Source organism: Helianthus annuus, chromosome 17 (genome assembly GCF_002127325.2).
Source record: "Helianthus annuus cultivar XRQ/B chromosome 17, HanXRQr2.0-SUNRISE, whole genome shotgun sequence".
NCBI classification, from domain to species: Eukaryota; Viridiplantae; Streptophyta; class Magnoliopsida; order Asterales; family Asteraceae; genus Helianthus; species Helianthus annuus.
The window spans coordinates 46,562,735-46,579,245 of NC_035449.2; the positions used below are offsets into that span (position 1 = coordinate 46,562,735).

Consider the following 16,511-nt stretch of genomic DNA (forward strand, 5'->3'; position numbering starts at 1 on the left):
TTCGATAAGAATTTGTTAGAATTTTTTGTTTTTTGTTTTATTATTGAAGAAGGTGTGAGGGAATGAGGAATGAGAATATGGTGTGAGTGGGTATATATAGAAAGAGGAATGTAAGTGTTGTTTTCTCATTTTTAAAACATGAATTAATTTTAGCTGATATAATACCTTATGTCATTACTAAGGAAAAGCAAACTGTTCTTCTCTTATCATACATGTTTAATAAATATTCTATTTAACTAAAATATAAGTGTTTGGTTAATGATGCACACATGACTTTTATTATTTATTTAATGGCGTGCTTTATTTAAATGGTATGATGAAAATGACTTGTTTTTTAACGACAAATTTCTTTTTATTCCTATTGTCTGTGGGACTTAAACTCAAGACCTCCTCCTCCTAAGGTGTTTAAATGTTTCGCCTTTACCTTTGTCAATGGACCACCACCCCATTGGTAATTCAGTAGTGCTTGATTGATGATACACACTATTGAACTTCCGGCTACCTTTAACAATCGCCACCGGCCACCATCTCTCTAATCAGCACAACGAACCACCAATTACCGATTCACACACAAATTCCGTCAGAACAATTTACACACACGTCCATACACACCCCGATTTTTATTAGTTAGATGCTCGTTTCTTAAGAGAGTAATTCACCATAATAGTCATTTTTCGAATATGATACATATCATTATATTCTATGAATGATCAAACGCTGACGAAAATTATGTTATACATGAAAAAACCCCTCTCGTGTCAGCTCTGTCGTCAACAAGATTCCTTACATAAACAACACATGACTTGCATCGTGACCGTTTCATTCTGAGTATATAGCTTTTAGTGTTCTAATTTAGTACTTGAAGTAGAGACACGTTTAAAAACAAATTTCATTACTTATCAAAAGGTTAAAGCACGAATGACATCACTTCATAGCCCCATGTTTGCATGACACCCTTCATCTCCAGAGTTTATAGAACTATTAACGTCTTCCCCTCTACACTATATGGAGATAACACAGAAGTTAGGTAACCAAAAGTAGTGATTATTGTAACTAATATAACCTCTCTAAAATCATAAGACTATACGTAATGAGAATTATATGAGCGTGAAGGGGATTTATAACGCCCCTAACACCTCCTCCATGGGCGTTATAACTTATAAGGGCATGAAAGGGGGAAAGACGTTTCTAGTTAACATAAGGGCATAAAAAGTGGAAAGAAGTTGCCAAATGAGAAGCAATAAAAATGGAAAGTCATAATTGAAAGAACATTTAAGTGGCGTTAACCATTACACATTTTTAAAGGGCGTTATGGCGTTGATCTGATGGAAAATGCCTCTTAAGGGACATTAACCATTACTTATGGTCTAAGCATTTTAACGATAAAAAATATATGATACATTTTACCCGGATAGTGTTTCATATAAATAAAACACAAACATTTATCAAGTATTGTGATTTACGGAGGATCTCATATATAGCTGGAACTTGCATGTGAGAATGATTTTGCCGCATGTTTGGGTGAACTCATTTTTCTAGCTTTACTTAAAATAATGAGGCAAGTTTTAACAAATATAAGTATACTAATTATTAAAGAGGATTGACTTTCTAGAAGAGCATAAAGTTTTTCTACTAGTTATGGACTTCGGAAACAAGTTAAAAGTTCACTTCAAAAATTCTTCATATGCATAAAAACCGTTACGATAAGTATATTTTTGTAAAGTTTATCACAATAATATAATATTATTTTATATAAAGCAATATGATAAACTACATAAGTAAATTACTTAAACATAATTAATACTCTTAGTTACAACGTAAGTATATTTTCGGTTCGCTTACGTCACATGCTTATCATATATGCTTTGACCGAATAAACCGAACCGATGAACACTCCTACACTCACCTGAAATCAACACTTCAGGATATGCGTAATCAAGTCGTACCCATCAAACGTGAATGGGATATATGCTTTAACACCCCGACTAACATAGTAAAATTATCACTTAGCATGCAAGTCACAACTCGGGTCATGGTTTTTAAAACGAACCATGTTAGGGAGAGTGATTAAACAATATGAACATAGCATCTTTCCAAGTCCATCGGACATATAAAATTGTGCTAAAGTATTAGAAACATATATTCAAAACCAATATGTCTTCCAAATGTGTGTTTGAGTCCTCCTTTTGTTTTAGTGTGTGTTGCACGCCTAGAAAATATAATATGCTTTCATTTGTCAGCAATATTTTCTTGTGTTTCTCGTTAACCAAATAGAAAACGAACAAAATTCAATTAATAAGAAACTGCCTTTACGCCAATTCCAACTGATAAGAGCCTTTGACATTTAGATAACAAACAAGAAAAGTTTTTTTTTTAATTTAATAATAACTAATAATGCTTTATTTGCATGCTAAGGGCTAAAGGCTATAACAAATTCAAACATTATTATAAATCATGTTGGGATTGAAAGGTTAAAAGTTCAATGCCGCGTCTCAACCATTTAATATATACACACACAATTAAGTAAAGTACAAAATAAAATTATCCACTCTTTTTGTATATGAATTTCATTACTAAATACCAAATTATATTATAAACTATAAATAAGCAACATATATATGCATATGTAAGTTGTATCATAGGTTTTGTGAGTTTTTCAAAAAAAAATAGAATTTTTCTTTCTAACCCTAAAGTTTAAATCTTTGGCAATTTAAGCTTAAAGTTTCATTCTTTGGTAATTTGAAACCTTTTGATTAGTTTGATTTTTCATTTATAATTCAAAAGTTTATATCTTTTACAATTTAACCACTTTGATTTTTTTTACTTTTAACTCAAAGTTTTACATCATTTGCAATTTAACCCCAACATTTTTTAACATTCAACTTTGGTCCCTTATACTTTTCATCTTTCGCAAGTTTTCCGTTTAACGTTTCGTTCTAAATTTTCCGAGTTAACACGCCGCAACGTGCGTGTGCGGTTTCAACGTTTTTTCATCTATTTTTTCCCGTTTGACAGGCCTTTCGCAGCGCATCTATTTCCCCCGTTTGATAAGTCTATCGCAACACGCGGGTCAGAGATCAACTTAGTTATTCTTCTTATGTTTTACACACAGGTTCACGGTCATGTAAGAGACATTTGACTTTTATCTAATTTGATATATAACCAATGAATCCCCGCCGCATTGCGGCGGGTGGTAATTCTAGTTATTACAAAAAGGAAAACACAGATCGTCTAATTTTTTTATATCAATGATTATTTTTTAAATTTTGTATTTATTACAAAAAAAATGTAAGTTCATATGCATTAAAAACTATCAAACTAATTTCTTCACATATTTTTAAAATTTTAACCATTTACCTACATTTGCATAGATAGTATTACCTAGATATGACCAACACATATACATAAACAACTTTAGTTCATGTTTATGTGTGGAATTTCAGGATTGAGAAATAAACATTGCATGTTTATCATATTAACAAAAAACTATTTCTTATTCCACGTGTTATATATTTGCTCATCTCAAGTTTATTACAGTCAACTCTAGCTACAAATATATTTTTAAAACTTATAATTGGGTCAGACCCTCGTTCCATAACATATACACGTATACAAAATAATATGTACCCATCATGATCGTTAAATTGGTATATGCTGATTTCACTTATCACTTGTAGATACTTATCAATATCAAATACGAGAAATATGTTGATTGGTAACATTATGAGGTGTACCATACTACTATAAAAATCAGTTAGCAGTTAGCTGCTGCCTGCATACGTGTAGGAACATGATTCATTCTTGTTGTTCGTGCCCAATAAGATTCATTAATATTATGGGTTTACCAACATTTTACATTGGAGGGACGACAACACTTAGTTAATACCATATTTTGCCTACGTGTCCAAACAAACATTAAGTACCGTTATCTCCACGTCATCACCAACAGTAATTGGTATTGACAAGTAGTAACCCCATATAATCATAAAATCTTCGCTGTTTCAAAAAGAAAAAGTAACCCCATATGCCCATGAAGGTCCGATCGTTCATTTTTTTTTTTGAACGGCGACTTTCTACAATAGACGATAGACATCGCACCCACCGGTTACATTGGCAGGCCCATCCACCCCACTCCGGCATCCAAGGCTATGTTGTCTTAATCGGGCCCACGCTTGGTGCATCAGAGTTTGGCTAGGCGCTCCCCGAGAAAATTTCCAGCCTACTGCCCACCCGATTGAACGGGAGCGTGTAGTTGCACCCTCCACAAGAGTCGAAGACTCTCTGGAGTAAATGCACTGTAATAGAAAACTCGGGTGTGCTCCGTGAGTTTCGAACCTGTGACCAGGCCTCTACCCACATCATTTTGGTTTTTTGCGGAAGACAATTGTATAAAATTTACTGTACAATTATATATATTTTACGGCTTAGGTGTTATTCCACACCCAATATATTTACACAAATACATCTAGTAAGAAACTAGAAAAACAAAGGATACACCCAATACATAGTAAGTTTACAACCAAACCCAATACATCACCCCCATCTTATTTTTGTACTAGTTACCCTCCCCAATGAGTGATCTCCATTTATCCCACTCCAAGTCTACATTCTTAGTATGGTTCTTAAACCACATAAACGAAGACACTTGAATTTCGCCAAAAGACTTTATCGACGGACACCCTTTTCCTAGAAAAAATCGCATCAGCATTTCCATATCGACCAACAAGTGGTTAAAATACTACCTTGCGAAACCTTTTCCAATATAGCACTGAGGCCTGCCCTTTTGTATACACCAAAAAGGTCCTTTGTTGAGAAAGCGAAAATTTGTGGGATCTTGCACTATTGACTAACCTTACTCCAAATACCTGCTGCGACATAACAACTTAACAAGACGTGAAAAGGTGATCCGCATTCTCCTCTCCTTCTTTACATAAAACGCACGCAATTTCACCCATATGGATGTTCCATTTGTGTAACATGACCAAAGTTGGAAGCCTATCTTGTTTCGCGACAAGATGTAACTGAGAACTACCCTTGGGTGTCCAAGTCCCATCCCCACGTATATCCACGGCTTGACTAGGCTAGCCCCTATGATAAATCGTTTCATCTTCCCAACTCTTGTAACTCAACACCCGATGACAGATTCCTATTCCACACCCACTTCCAACCTCAATTCTCAATCCAAAATTGTCGCGTTTTATTAGACTCCAACCTGAAAAGATTTGGAAACATATCCTTAAAAGGCTTCTCTCTAACCCAATTATCAATTCAAAACTGAAGCGATGACTCATTACCCAACTCATTACCCAACTCTCATCTCTGAACAAATTAACTGCCTCAAGGTTCGAATTTTCAAGGTCATTGTCGATTTTTAAGTTGGCATTCCATAGACCCGAAATTCCAGATTTGAGCGGTTGAAAAGACCGAGTTGGCGGACTAAAGTGAATCGCTCTGACTACATTTCTCCACAAACTCCTTTCTCAACCTTGTACCGCCGCCACCACTTTAAAAGAAGGCTCACGTTCATATCACGTAGTGACCCGAGACCAACGCCGCCTTTGTCCTTTGGTCCACTGGTACGCTCCCAACAGACCCAAGATGTTATCTTTCTTTTTTTGTCGTCATTTCCGCCCCAAAAAACCTTCTACGAAGCCCTTCCAAGATTTCCAATACGCATTTTCGAGGCAGAAGACTATCCAAAACCAACATCAACAAAGTTGTTCGACCTCCAATTGGCAATGTTTTCGCCTTCCATTTTGATAAATTTGTTTAAATCGTAGCAATCACACAAGCCTAATATTTCCAAGCCAAATTCATGTTTGCCCCAAGTAATAATCCAAGATATTTGCAAGGGAACTCTCAAACTCTAACGTTTAGAACCGATGCTGCATTTTCCACCCTAAAGTCTTCGACCCCAGTCCCAAATAAGCTCGTCTTCATAAGATTAAACTTCAAGCCCAAAATGAGGTTAAAACACCTCATTAATCTAAAGATATTTTTAAGATTGTCTACACCCATTTCCCTCGTAAATACAATATCGTCCACATACATCAAATGTGAGAGACATGTACCATTATTTGGCAACTTAATACCATTAATAAAACCCACCAACTCTGTTTTTTTAATAAATCCGGTAAGCGCCTCCATTATGAGGATGAATATAAATGGTGTGATGTATTGCAAAATACAAATAATTATCGTGTAGAGTTTGTACAGTTTTCGTTAGTTTTAGTGTTGGTTTTCCATAGAATGTACATACTTTGATTTTATTCATGTTTTGCAGGTCTTGGTTGATATTATAGTTGAAAAGTGCGAAAAATGAGGTAAAATGAGAAGATACCAAGTACCGGGATGAAGTAGGAAAGTTAAAGGTCGAAATGGCAACGAAAAACTACACTGGAGTTTCTCTGGCGGGGCGTGACCCACAGCTCCACCTCTCTCGCGACCAGCGAGAGAGGATTAATTGATTTCTGGAACATAGCGAGTCGCGGGCCGCAACCCTCTCTTCTATCTGTCTCGCGGGCCGCGAGAACGTGATAATTGTCACCGACTTCTATAAAATAGCAACGACTAGTGTTTGAAAAGCTATATAATGATTCTAAACATCCACAGCTAGGGGTGTTCAAAACTATCCGTATCCGAAAATCCGATCCGAAATATCCGATATCCGAATCCGAAATATCCGAAAAATCGGATATCCGAAATTTCGGATATCCGAAATTCGGATATCCGAATTTTTCGGATTCGGATTCGGATTCGGATACTGATTTTCAAAATTTCGGATATTTCGGATATCCGAAATATCCGAAAATTTAATATTCATTTTTTTCGGATATCCGAATATCCGAAAATATCCGAAGTATCCGAAAATATCCGAAAAATATCCGAAAAATATCCGAAAATATCCAAAACTTATATTCGGATATCCGAAACTATCCAAAATATCCGCTTCCGAATATGAAAAAAAATAATAAAAAAATAAATATTAAATAAAAAGTTGGATTTTCGGATATCCGATTCACTATCCGAATCCGTATCCGAAATTTCGGATATCCGAATTTCGGATATCCGAAATTTCGGATACGGATTCGGATAGTGAAATCTGGTATCCGAAAATTTCGGATATCCGAAATTCGGATATCCGAATTTTCGGATATCCGGTTTTGAACACCCCTATCCACAGCCGCATAACTTACGAAATCTGGACATCTTTGGCGAATCTCAGAGCTTGTTTGCAAGGTTTTGGAGTTCTTGAAGGCTAGGAATCATCTTGTAGGAGTTTGGAGCATTCGGAAGTGAAGAATTCGGGTTTTATCTTCCCGTTCTTTCTCTTGTTTCTTGTGCTTTCAATACTTGCTTGATGAATTCTGATTTGAACATGTTTATTGAGACTTTATTTGTTATGATCTTCGGCTAAAAGCCCAAAACTACCTAGGTTAAAATGAATATTTAATAAAGTTTGGATTTTTATTCGTTTATTATCGTGTGTATGGATTTTTCTTAAAAAAGTAAAGAACTTTGGAATTTTTAACTTAGTGTATATGCGTATCGAGTTTTGATTATTGATTGTTTATTCGTTTCACATGACCCTTGGTGAATGTCTTTCATAGGATAGGTTTGTGTTGATTGTTCGAGTCTTTGTGGGTTCGGGTAGTCTTTGGGTGAATTGGCCAATAGCCCTAGAAACGGTAAATAAAATATTTCTAGAACTCAATTTCTGCTAATCTTGTCGCTGAGAGGCTCGAGGTTATTAATAGGTCTCGGTTTGATATATAGCTAGGATTAGGTTTTGAGAGAAATCGGTCTTAGTTCCCTAATCTTATTCGTGTCTATTAAACTAAATTAAAATCCATTGTTGCCTTAGACTTTCGCGCTGAGAGGTAGATTGTCAGATTAAGGCACTTTTAAAGAAGTTAGAGAACTGAGAGGAAGTCTAACCAACCGGTAGTCAAAACAGCTCTGTAGAGCCTCACAGGTTTCTTCCTGAGAAGGGTCGGGAGGTCTTAGTAGGGATTTCTTAGGGTTTAGCACACAAAGATCTCGGTTCCATACCACTTTAATTTCGAATAGAAATCCATTCCTAGTTAAATAGGATTCTAGCCTAGGTAGTCTTCATCACCACTGAGTTAAAACCCTCGTCCAAATTCGTGTCTAGTTAATTTAGTTAATTAGTTTAATTTTAATTGCAATTTTAGGATTTTTAGCAAACCCCCCAATCAAATAAACAATTAGTCATGTCCTTGTCAGTCCTAGTCTAGATAGAGTCCTTAGCGTAGTTTAATCGAGTCTCGTGGGTTCGATATCCGGACTTACTTAGCTTTACTAGAGTCGATCAGTTCGCTTGCCGGTTAGTAGTTTAGTCGAGCTTTAGAGAGTCTAGAGTATTACTTTGAGTCTAGATTTAGGGTAATTTTAGTTGTTTTAATTAAACTACTTTTAGCACATCATGGTGAAAGAGGATCCCTTTATCTCACTCCCCTTTCACATTGGAACTCCTGGGCCGGACATCCGTTTACGAGTACCGAGGTTCTTGCCGACTTCAAATTGTAACATCCTGAATTTTTGTATGTTACAAATTTTAATAAATATTTTCGATATGCTATTTTTTTTAAATGTTGGCCTAATTTCTGTAACCTTGGGTGTTATAAACATGAATAACTAAAGTTTAAGTTTAAAATACTATAAAATAATAATTAGAGGGGCTAAAGGTGCCATTTAGACAAACTAACTAAATGAGGTGGTGACCTAAACTAACATCCACGTATTTTTACATTGGGGAAAAGAAAGAAATGATCATGGAGATCGTTTAAGGCTGACTTGGATCATTATGATTCTTTTCAACCAAAATTAGAGAAGCAAATAAGGAATTGGAGGCTTTAATCAACACTGTACAAGATCAAGACCCTTTGGTAAGCATGAATTTGATCCACACTACTCGTTCTTGTGAAAAATAGCATGCTTTTGATGTAAGGGCTGAAATGTTGGGAATCCTTGTTAGTGTAATGTAGTAATGCTATAGTTATGCACAAAAGGTGATGAATTTTACAAGAATCCTCATCTTTGTTGAGTATGTTGTGTTTTCATGATGCATGTATGTTAGAGTCTACAAATAATATGTTTTAGCTTGTTGTTGTGAATTACATCTTGAATCAAAATCGTGATGAGTTATAACATGTTGATTTGAGGAATTTATGACTTTAGTTTTTTTAGGGTTCTTATACTAATTGGGGATTTTTACCTAAACTGAGATTTGATGATTTTAGTGTTATGTTGGGTCCGACATGCTGGTTATGAGTGATTTAATTATTAACTTGTTTATCAAGTTGTTGAAATTCTATTGATCTCAGGTTAGTAATATTCTGAACGCCACCAAGTGTTTGATTAAAAGCCTCAACTAACCTTTTGGTAGATTTGATTATGCTTTTGATATCTCTTAGCCTAAAATCATTATATTGAATGATCTTAAACTTTTATACATGTTATAGTTTAATTTGTAACAAAATAATTGGCTATATATGGATACAAAGTAAGAAAAGAGGTATCGGGTCAAAATAAGTGGTATATGATATTCATCTTTTTATGTTGAATATGATGGATACCTAAATGAGCCTAATCAAGTTTAGAGGCAAATGGGTTATTATAGATGTTAATATATGTAATTGACTTGTATGAATACAAAACGGATAATGCATAGGACTCTTGATTGATAACAAGGGATACGAATGTTTTATGGAACTTGAAGACATGATTAACGAGTTAAGACCTACAAGGTGACGAGCTATGAGGTAAGTCATCCATACCTCATATATGGGACTTAACTATTATATGTCGTTATATTATAGTAAAATTCGTTTGTACATATATTCTTATAAGGTTTGTTGAGATTAATTTGGGTTGAAGATTTTGTTGTTGTCTAGAGTGCACATTTACAGATCGAGAGTTAGTTCGGGCATTAAACGGTTTCATTACAACATGACATACAGTCTCAACATTCCCGAAACACGTGTTTAGGTTCTAAATAAGATTTTAAGTTAAATGGGCTTAATTAAGGACCTATAACAATCTTTAAAACTGATTTACATATGCTGTCCAAACCAGGTCAGCCTACTTGCAGAGGTTTGTCTAGGGCCTTAACAGTCTCGTTTTGGCATGATTTTTGGTCAGAAGTTAAATAATATTACAAATGATTTTATGTAATTTTTGTAGATTTTTCTGAAAATGTTTGATGTGGTTTTGTGGGTGTTTTGTCGACAAAATATAGGTTGACAACAACCAGGTCAGCCTACTTGCAGAGGTTATTTCGGGGCCTTAACCATCTTGTTTTGGCATGATTTTTGTTGAGAAGTTGGATAACATTATAAATGATTTTATGTAATTTTTGTAGATTTTGCTGAAATTCTTTGATGTGGTTTTGATGGTGTTTTCTTCATAAAATAGTCGTTGACAACATTATGTTTAAAAAACGTTGTAACGGGTCAAAAGTTTATACATCACTAACCAAATGGTAACAGGTCAAGAGGGTGAATAAGTAGCCTTTATAGTTTTAGTTTGTGATTTACGTTAATAATATGATACTTAGATGAGAACGAAATCTAATAAGTAAATGGGACTTGATTAAAATGTTACAACACGGTGAATATTGAAATTTTGACCCGTTATGATTTTATAAATGAAATGTGTGATCTCAGGGATTTGGTTTATGGCAAATAGATTGGGTACATTTACTAATGATCTTTATTATGTCAAGGATCAAATTTAGATATGTTAGCAGGTTGCATGGATCGAAACAAATCGAATGAGTTTAATGATGGTAAATTGATGCTGAAGGTGGTTGCCTATGTCCCTCCCAAGATAGACTATGCATGTTGTGGAAGCTTACGCCAAATACCTTAGGGTATACGGGGCACTCTCGGTGACCCCTACCGGTGACCCAAGTCCCCGCTCGGGAACACAGGCGCCATCAACGCGGGGACCGAATTCGGTGAGCATTCTCGGTGTGTATCCACCGATTGAGAGAGAGAGAGGAGAGAGAGAGGGGGTGATTGGTTTGAGTGCTGCCACCATCCAAACTCCACCAATCATATTTTTTCCTTTTTTTTATAAAAAAATAATTGTGTGAGTGGAGTGATGCCATCAAATTGAGGGTATGAGGGGAGTTTAAGAGGGGAGTTGACGTGGCATAACCTGATTGGGTGTGTGTAAGAGAGGGGACTCCCCTAAGAGGGGAGTGCCCCTCTCACCCTTATGTGATATGTTGTGGTTTACGCCAAAGTGCATGTGGGTGTAGGTTATGCCATGGCTGGTGTAGCCTACGCCGTATTTGTCTTCTCCTATCCATTTTTGTCGTGTTAAAACTTATTTTGATGCAAACCTTTTGCCATGTTTCCTAGATGTTATACAACTAACTTAAGGTTTTGTAATACCTTAGGTAATGCTGTGGATAAGTATCGTTGAAGGCTTTGGATTTGAAGATTAAGTGCTTGGGACGGACTACGAATATCACATCATGGAGATGAGATGTCATTTTGTGTAGTAATTGATTAACGAACGTAAGGTTATTAGATTATATTTTTTATAAAAGATAATGTTGATGACGTATACTCATGAAAATAAGTTTATACAATGATATAAAAAAAATTTGGGACCTAGTTTCCGCATTTAATTTAAATTAAAAGTCTTTCAAAAATTTGGGCGTTACACAAATACTCCTCACCCATGTACGCCATAAACCTGGAAAACCCATCTGAGAGAGAACTAAATCAATATACTCCAAGCTGATATTATCATACGCTTTTTCAATATCAACCTTGAGAATAAACGTCTTTCCTTTCGAACCCAAGAAATCAGCTCATTTAGAATCAGCGGACTGTCCAACATATTGCGACTAGAAAGGAAGATCCATCCATCATAGTTTTAATACGCCTAGTAAGCACCATGGATTTAGTTTTAGAGACACACCCTATTATTAAGCTAATAGGGCGGTAGTTGCTGAAACATAGCCCGTCTTTAACTTTAGGATTAAGCGCCAAAAAAATGAACCAAAGCCTTTACTAATCTACCCGTCTGCATGGAATTTATCAAAGATATTTATAAAATCATCCTTCAAGACGTCCCAAAAATGTTTATAAACCCGAAATTGTACCCATCCAGTTTTGGTGCTTAATCTGAGTTGCACTCCTAAATAGCTTCCTTTATTTCGATTAAAGAAAACAGTTGAACAAGGCAATCAGCCTCTTCATTAGACAATCTTGATAAAGAATGCATACAACACTCGGTCGGGTCAGTAGTGGTTCTTTAATTTTTTTTTTGAATGACAAATTATTCCCCTTAAATACTTACACCTCCCAAGGACTGAACATTGGTCTCCCAGCCAAGAGATAATCTTAACCACTAGGCTATAACCTAAGAGTGGTTCTTTAAATTTGCTTTCAAAACACTTTATTGCTTCCAATATTATCACACAATCCAATAGCCATCCATTATATAATGGTGAAGGGAGTGGTTACCTATTCCAATTAGGTAAATTCCTAATTCATCCAATCACACATTGCCATGTCAATTCATCTAAATAAGTTACCTAATGCTCAAAAACGTTGACAGTGGTTTACCCTAATAGGGTTTAGGTAAACTATTTTTTTTAAGGAAAAATGTGTGATTGGTTGAGAAGTAATGGACCCCACCACACACCCATCTCCCCCCCCCCCCCTCCCTCCCTCCCTCTCACCAAATCGATGAAGGTTCACCGCATTGCTCCCCCTTGTTCGGTAAACTGGTTGATGGCATTGGTTTACCTATTCGGTATAGATATTTACCGACTGACTTTACCTACCACACCGTTCACCCTAAAAGAGTTAGCATTAATTGAGGTAAACATTAATGATACATTGATACTTGTTAGATTTTTTTAACATCAAGAAGACTTTATTATTGAAATTCGAACCGCAACCGTCAACCACCAAGGAGCAGGGAATGGCATATACACGTTTATTGAAATTATTTGCATGCATTTGTTTACATTAATTCTATCATTTAAAAAAAATACCTAAAAATTATTATGTTATCGCGAAGTTTAGATCGGAGGGTATGGTAAGGGTCATCCTCATGAGGATGTGCTGCCACGTAAGATTCCACGTCACCATCCTCTATGGGATGGCCCTCCTAGCATTTTGAAGGTGATAGAGGATGGGCATACCCCACACAATTATGTTATAATTTTTTAACTTTTTTTTTATTAACTTGATAAAAACTTCTTAAAAATTAAATAAAATTAAAACATAAAACAACATAATTAAATCCATTTCATAACATAAAAAAATTACATTTCCTAAAAATTAAAATTACTAATCCTAGAAACGGAAAATATAAAAGCGAAAAAAAATAACGATACGACTAAAAGAATACGAAACAACCTACGACGTCCATTTTTTCTTAACTTCCTCTTTCATCCTCCGGTAAACCTCGCGTTCATCCTCCGGAACCGAGTCGAGATCCAACTTCATAATCCTAAAATCCTCCGCTCAAGCATAGTCGGCCGACAAGGTTTTCTTATAACTATATTTTTCCGCCATGAGCTCTTTGAACGAACGAACTTCGGATATCAACTCGTCCATTTTGGAACCCACCCCGGAAGATGTTTGGCTCGAGCCGCCCCCTCTTCTCTTTTCGGCCGCCTCTTTTTTTGGTTTGTCCCTTCCGGGGGACGTTCCGACTCGTGAACGGGCAACACCTCCTCGTCAAATTTCGGGTGGTCGTTTATGTCGATTTGACAACGAGCGATGGAGCTTCCCGCACTATAACTTCCGGACTCGGAAGTTTTACTCCGTTTGGCGGTTGCGGCCTCATTTGGAACCGGCCTCCATTTATTTTCTTTCTTTAAAACGTTCCATGCTCGGAGGTGTTGGAAAGGCGTTGAATTTTTAGAGTCCCATTTAGCCAAAGCAAGGTTGAGAATGTCCTCGTCGTTACTCCCACTAGGAGGATTAGTGTAAATTTGGTTATAAAACCCGCTAAAGGTGTTGATGGCCTTGCTCATTTTACGCCACTTGCCAGAGACGGAATCGATATCACGCATCGGGCCTTGCTCCATAATCCCGTTAAATCTTTCCGTTATCGCCTTCCAAAAACTGGTACCCGTTTGGTTGTTCCCTAAATTTAAAAAAAAATGCATTAGTAATAATAAAAAATAAATCTTTTTAAATTTAAATTAAAAAAATAAACTTTGGTTCATACCGACAATCGGGCAAGTTGAGGACTTAACAAACGCAATTGCTAGCGCCTCCTCCTCTAGTTTTGTCCAAGGTCTCGCCTTTCGTTTCGAACCGCCTTTGGTTTCGACTACCGTTTCAACCGCCTTCCCCTTGTTTTTTTTTTTGCGCTTGAGATTTTGAGGTGGCGATTTGGGGACGACTTCTTCATCATCGTCAAGTGGAACCGGGGGTTGCGATTGGGATGTTGGCGGTTGCGATTGGAATTGCGCTAGAGATTCAAACGAGTTGCGTTGCATCATTTGTTGGAGTGCTTGGTAATGTTGCATTTGTTGAACTTGAGACATTTGTTTGAAGGCGTTGGGTGATTGTTGGAAACCCGAAAACGTAAATTGCGGAGACACCCATGAAGGATCGATAGTCGGAGTGTAAGCGGGAGTCGAAAAAAAGTTAGCTTGGTTTGGGTTGGGATTGTTCGGGTTGGGATTGTTCGGGTTGAATGGATTCATGATTTTATAAAAAAGATGGAGTTTTTTTTATAAAAATGGATGAGAGAAGGGAGAAGTATTGAGATTTTGGATATAAAAATGGATGAGAGAAGGGGTATTTATTTAAAGTGAAAAAAGTTTTTTTTTAATAAAATAGCTGTTACAAACGGCTAGTTTTTTTGAAAATGGGCCCGTCGAGCACGTCTTCCAAGCGACGGAGAAGCCGGAACGTTCCTATGGTGGGCGGTGTGAGGGTGCGGCACCAGGTCTCGCCGGGCCAAGGCCGGCCTCCATACCCTCCAGTGTTATTCGTTGGTATAAGACCACCCGTAGTGGTTAAGAAAAATAATGCCCCCCACCATGGGGCATTATCCGACACGTGTCATCGCAGTCAGCATGGGGCGTTATTGCAAAAGTGGCGTAGTGGGAATAATGCCTAATAATGTCCCTTCCAATCATTAAAAAAAACAACAAAAAAAAAAGCAAACAATTGGTGATTGGATAGTCAAACCTTGGACACATGCAAAAGAAAAAGCAAACACTCCCATTGGCCATTTGCTTTGCATATTAGCGTTATTATTAAAACGCGAAAGTTCAATTTTTGATTTTTTTTAAATAACGCCTACCGTAATGGGGGTGGGGGCGTTTCCGGGCGTTTTTTTTTTTTTTCAATTTTTTTTAATAAAAACACCCCACTACGGGTGCTCTAAGAAATGGGCAAAGGAGATTAAAATACTTTTATTTTTATTTAATCAATGTAATGTATATTTAATCATGAAGTCTGGATTCCGTTCTAGAGAAGATAAAAAGCTCGTTGATCGTTTAAGATAAAGAATGATAAGAAATTCATTCAAAGATATTTATTTACAGTTTGAAAGGTTACATGAAACAACAAAACAAAACTTGTGTTTCATAATCTTAATTAAAAGGGAAATATTTTTTTCCCTGCAAACAATCCTACAAGATCCTTTCTATAAGGTAGATACGACTTCCTCTTTCCGACTTCATTTTCCGCTCTTCTTTGCACGTAAAATTGTTCGTGAACCGGCGTTTGCGCCTTCCACCTCTCCCCGACTTTCGTTACCTCACCTGAATTCCGTTTTTGTTTGAAACTATCCCCTTTACATTCGCTGTTGCTCCGCTTCAGCAAAAACCGCAATATCCCCCTTTTCAATCCAGACCCGGTAGAACTACTCTTCTTACATTTAATTCTAGAACTTGGACTTTCCATTTCATCGGCTTCTGATGACGAGTACGAAGAAGAATCCTCTAATGAACTCGGAATTTGATGATCGTTTACCAGAATATCATGCTTGAAAACACTCCAACCTCGTGAATTGCTCTCTTCATCGCTTAACACTAACGAGAACTCGAAATCTTGGCCATCAAGGTGCCCGTTTTTGTTAGCTCGAGCTGCCTCTTCTTCGCGGATCACTTTGGCGACCGCTCTAGATGTTTTATTGTAGGAAGAGTAATAGCTGAAGCTTGGAGCGAATCCAGGATCTTCGATTATCTGATGTTGTTGCATTTTTATGAAAATTGGTAGGAAGATGTTTGGTTTTTTAATGAATAAAATACAGGTGCGGATGAGAGTTGATTTGGTATAAGAGGGTATTTATAAGTGGCTGAGCGTGTGTGTGTTTTTTTCTCATTATTATATTATCTATGATGTAATTCCTTATGTCATGCGTAAGATTAATAATAGAGTTAAATGCCATTTTAGTATTTGTTTATTTTATCAGTTTAGTCCAAATGTTTCATTTTTTAACTGTGGGTTCAAAAAGGTTTCACTGTTGCCATTTTAGTCCACTGGGTTAAC

At 36.5% G+C, this 16,511-nt stretch overlaps 2 protein-coding genes and 1 long non-coding RNA gene across 4 annotated transcripts; 1 reads left to right on the forward strand and 2 right to left on the reverse strand.

Annotated features, from left to right (window-relative positions):
- The first annotated feature begins 8,767 nt into the window (after positions 1-8,767).
- Positions 8,768-11,668, forward strand: LOC110923302. Of its 2 annotated transcripts, none has more exons than XR_004886984.1 (2): positions 8,768-8,909; positions 9,695-11,668. It is a non-coding gene; the product is annotated as an uncharacterized LOC110923302 (long non-coding RNA). The 2 variants fall into 2 exon arrangements; XR_004886985.1 differs by having other exon boundaries at positions 8,775-8,909; positions 9,715-11,668.
- A 1,929-nt stretch (positions 11,669-13,597) lies between these two features.
- On the reverse strand, positions 13,598-14,713 carry LOC110924131 (glutathione S-transferase T3-like). Its single transcript, XM_022168165.1, has 2 exons — positions 14,230-14,713; positions 13,598-14,145 (listed from the first exon to the last, which is right to left on the reverse strand). The coding sequence occupies exons 1-2, from the start codon at positions 14,711-14,713 to the stop codon at positions 13,598-13,600; spliced, it is 1,032 nt and encodes a 343-aa protein (XP_022023857.1).
- A 901-nt stretch (positions 14,714-15,614) lies between these two features.
- On the reverse strand, positions 15,615-16,220 carry LOC110923573. The gene has a single exon (XM_022167648.2). It carries the CDS (start codon positions 16,218-16,220, stop codon positions 15,615-15,617), a length of 606 nt encoding a protein of 201 aa, XP_022023340.1.
- Between the last annotated feature and the right edge of the window lie 291 nt (positions 16,221-16,511).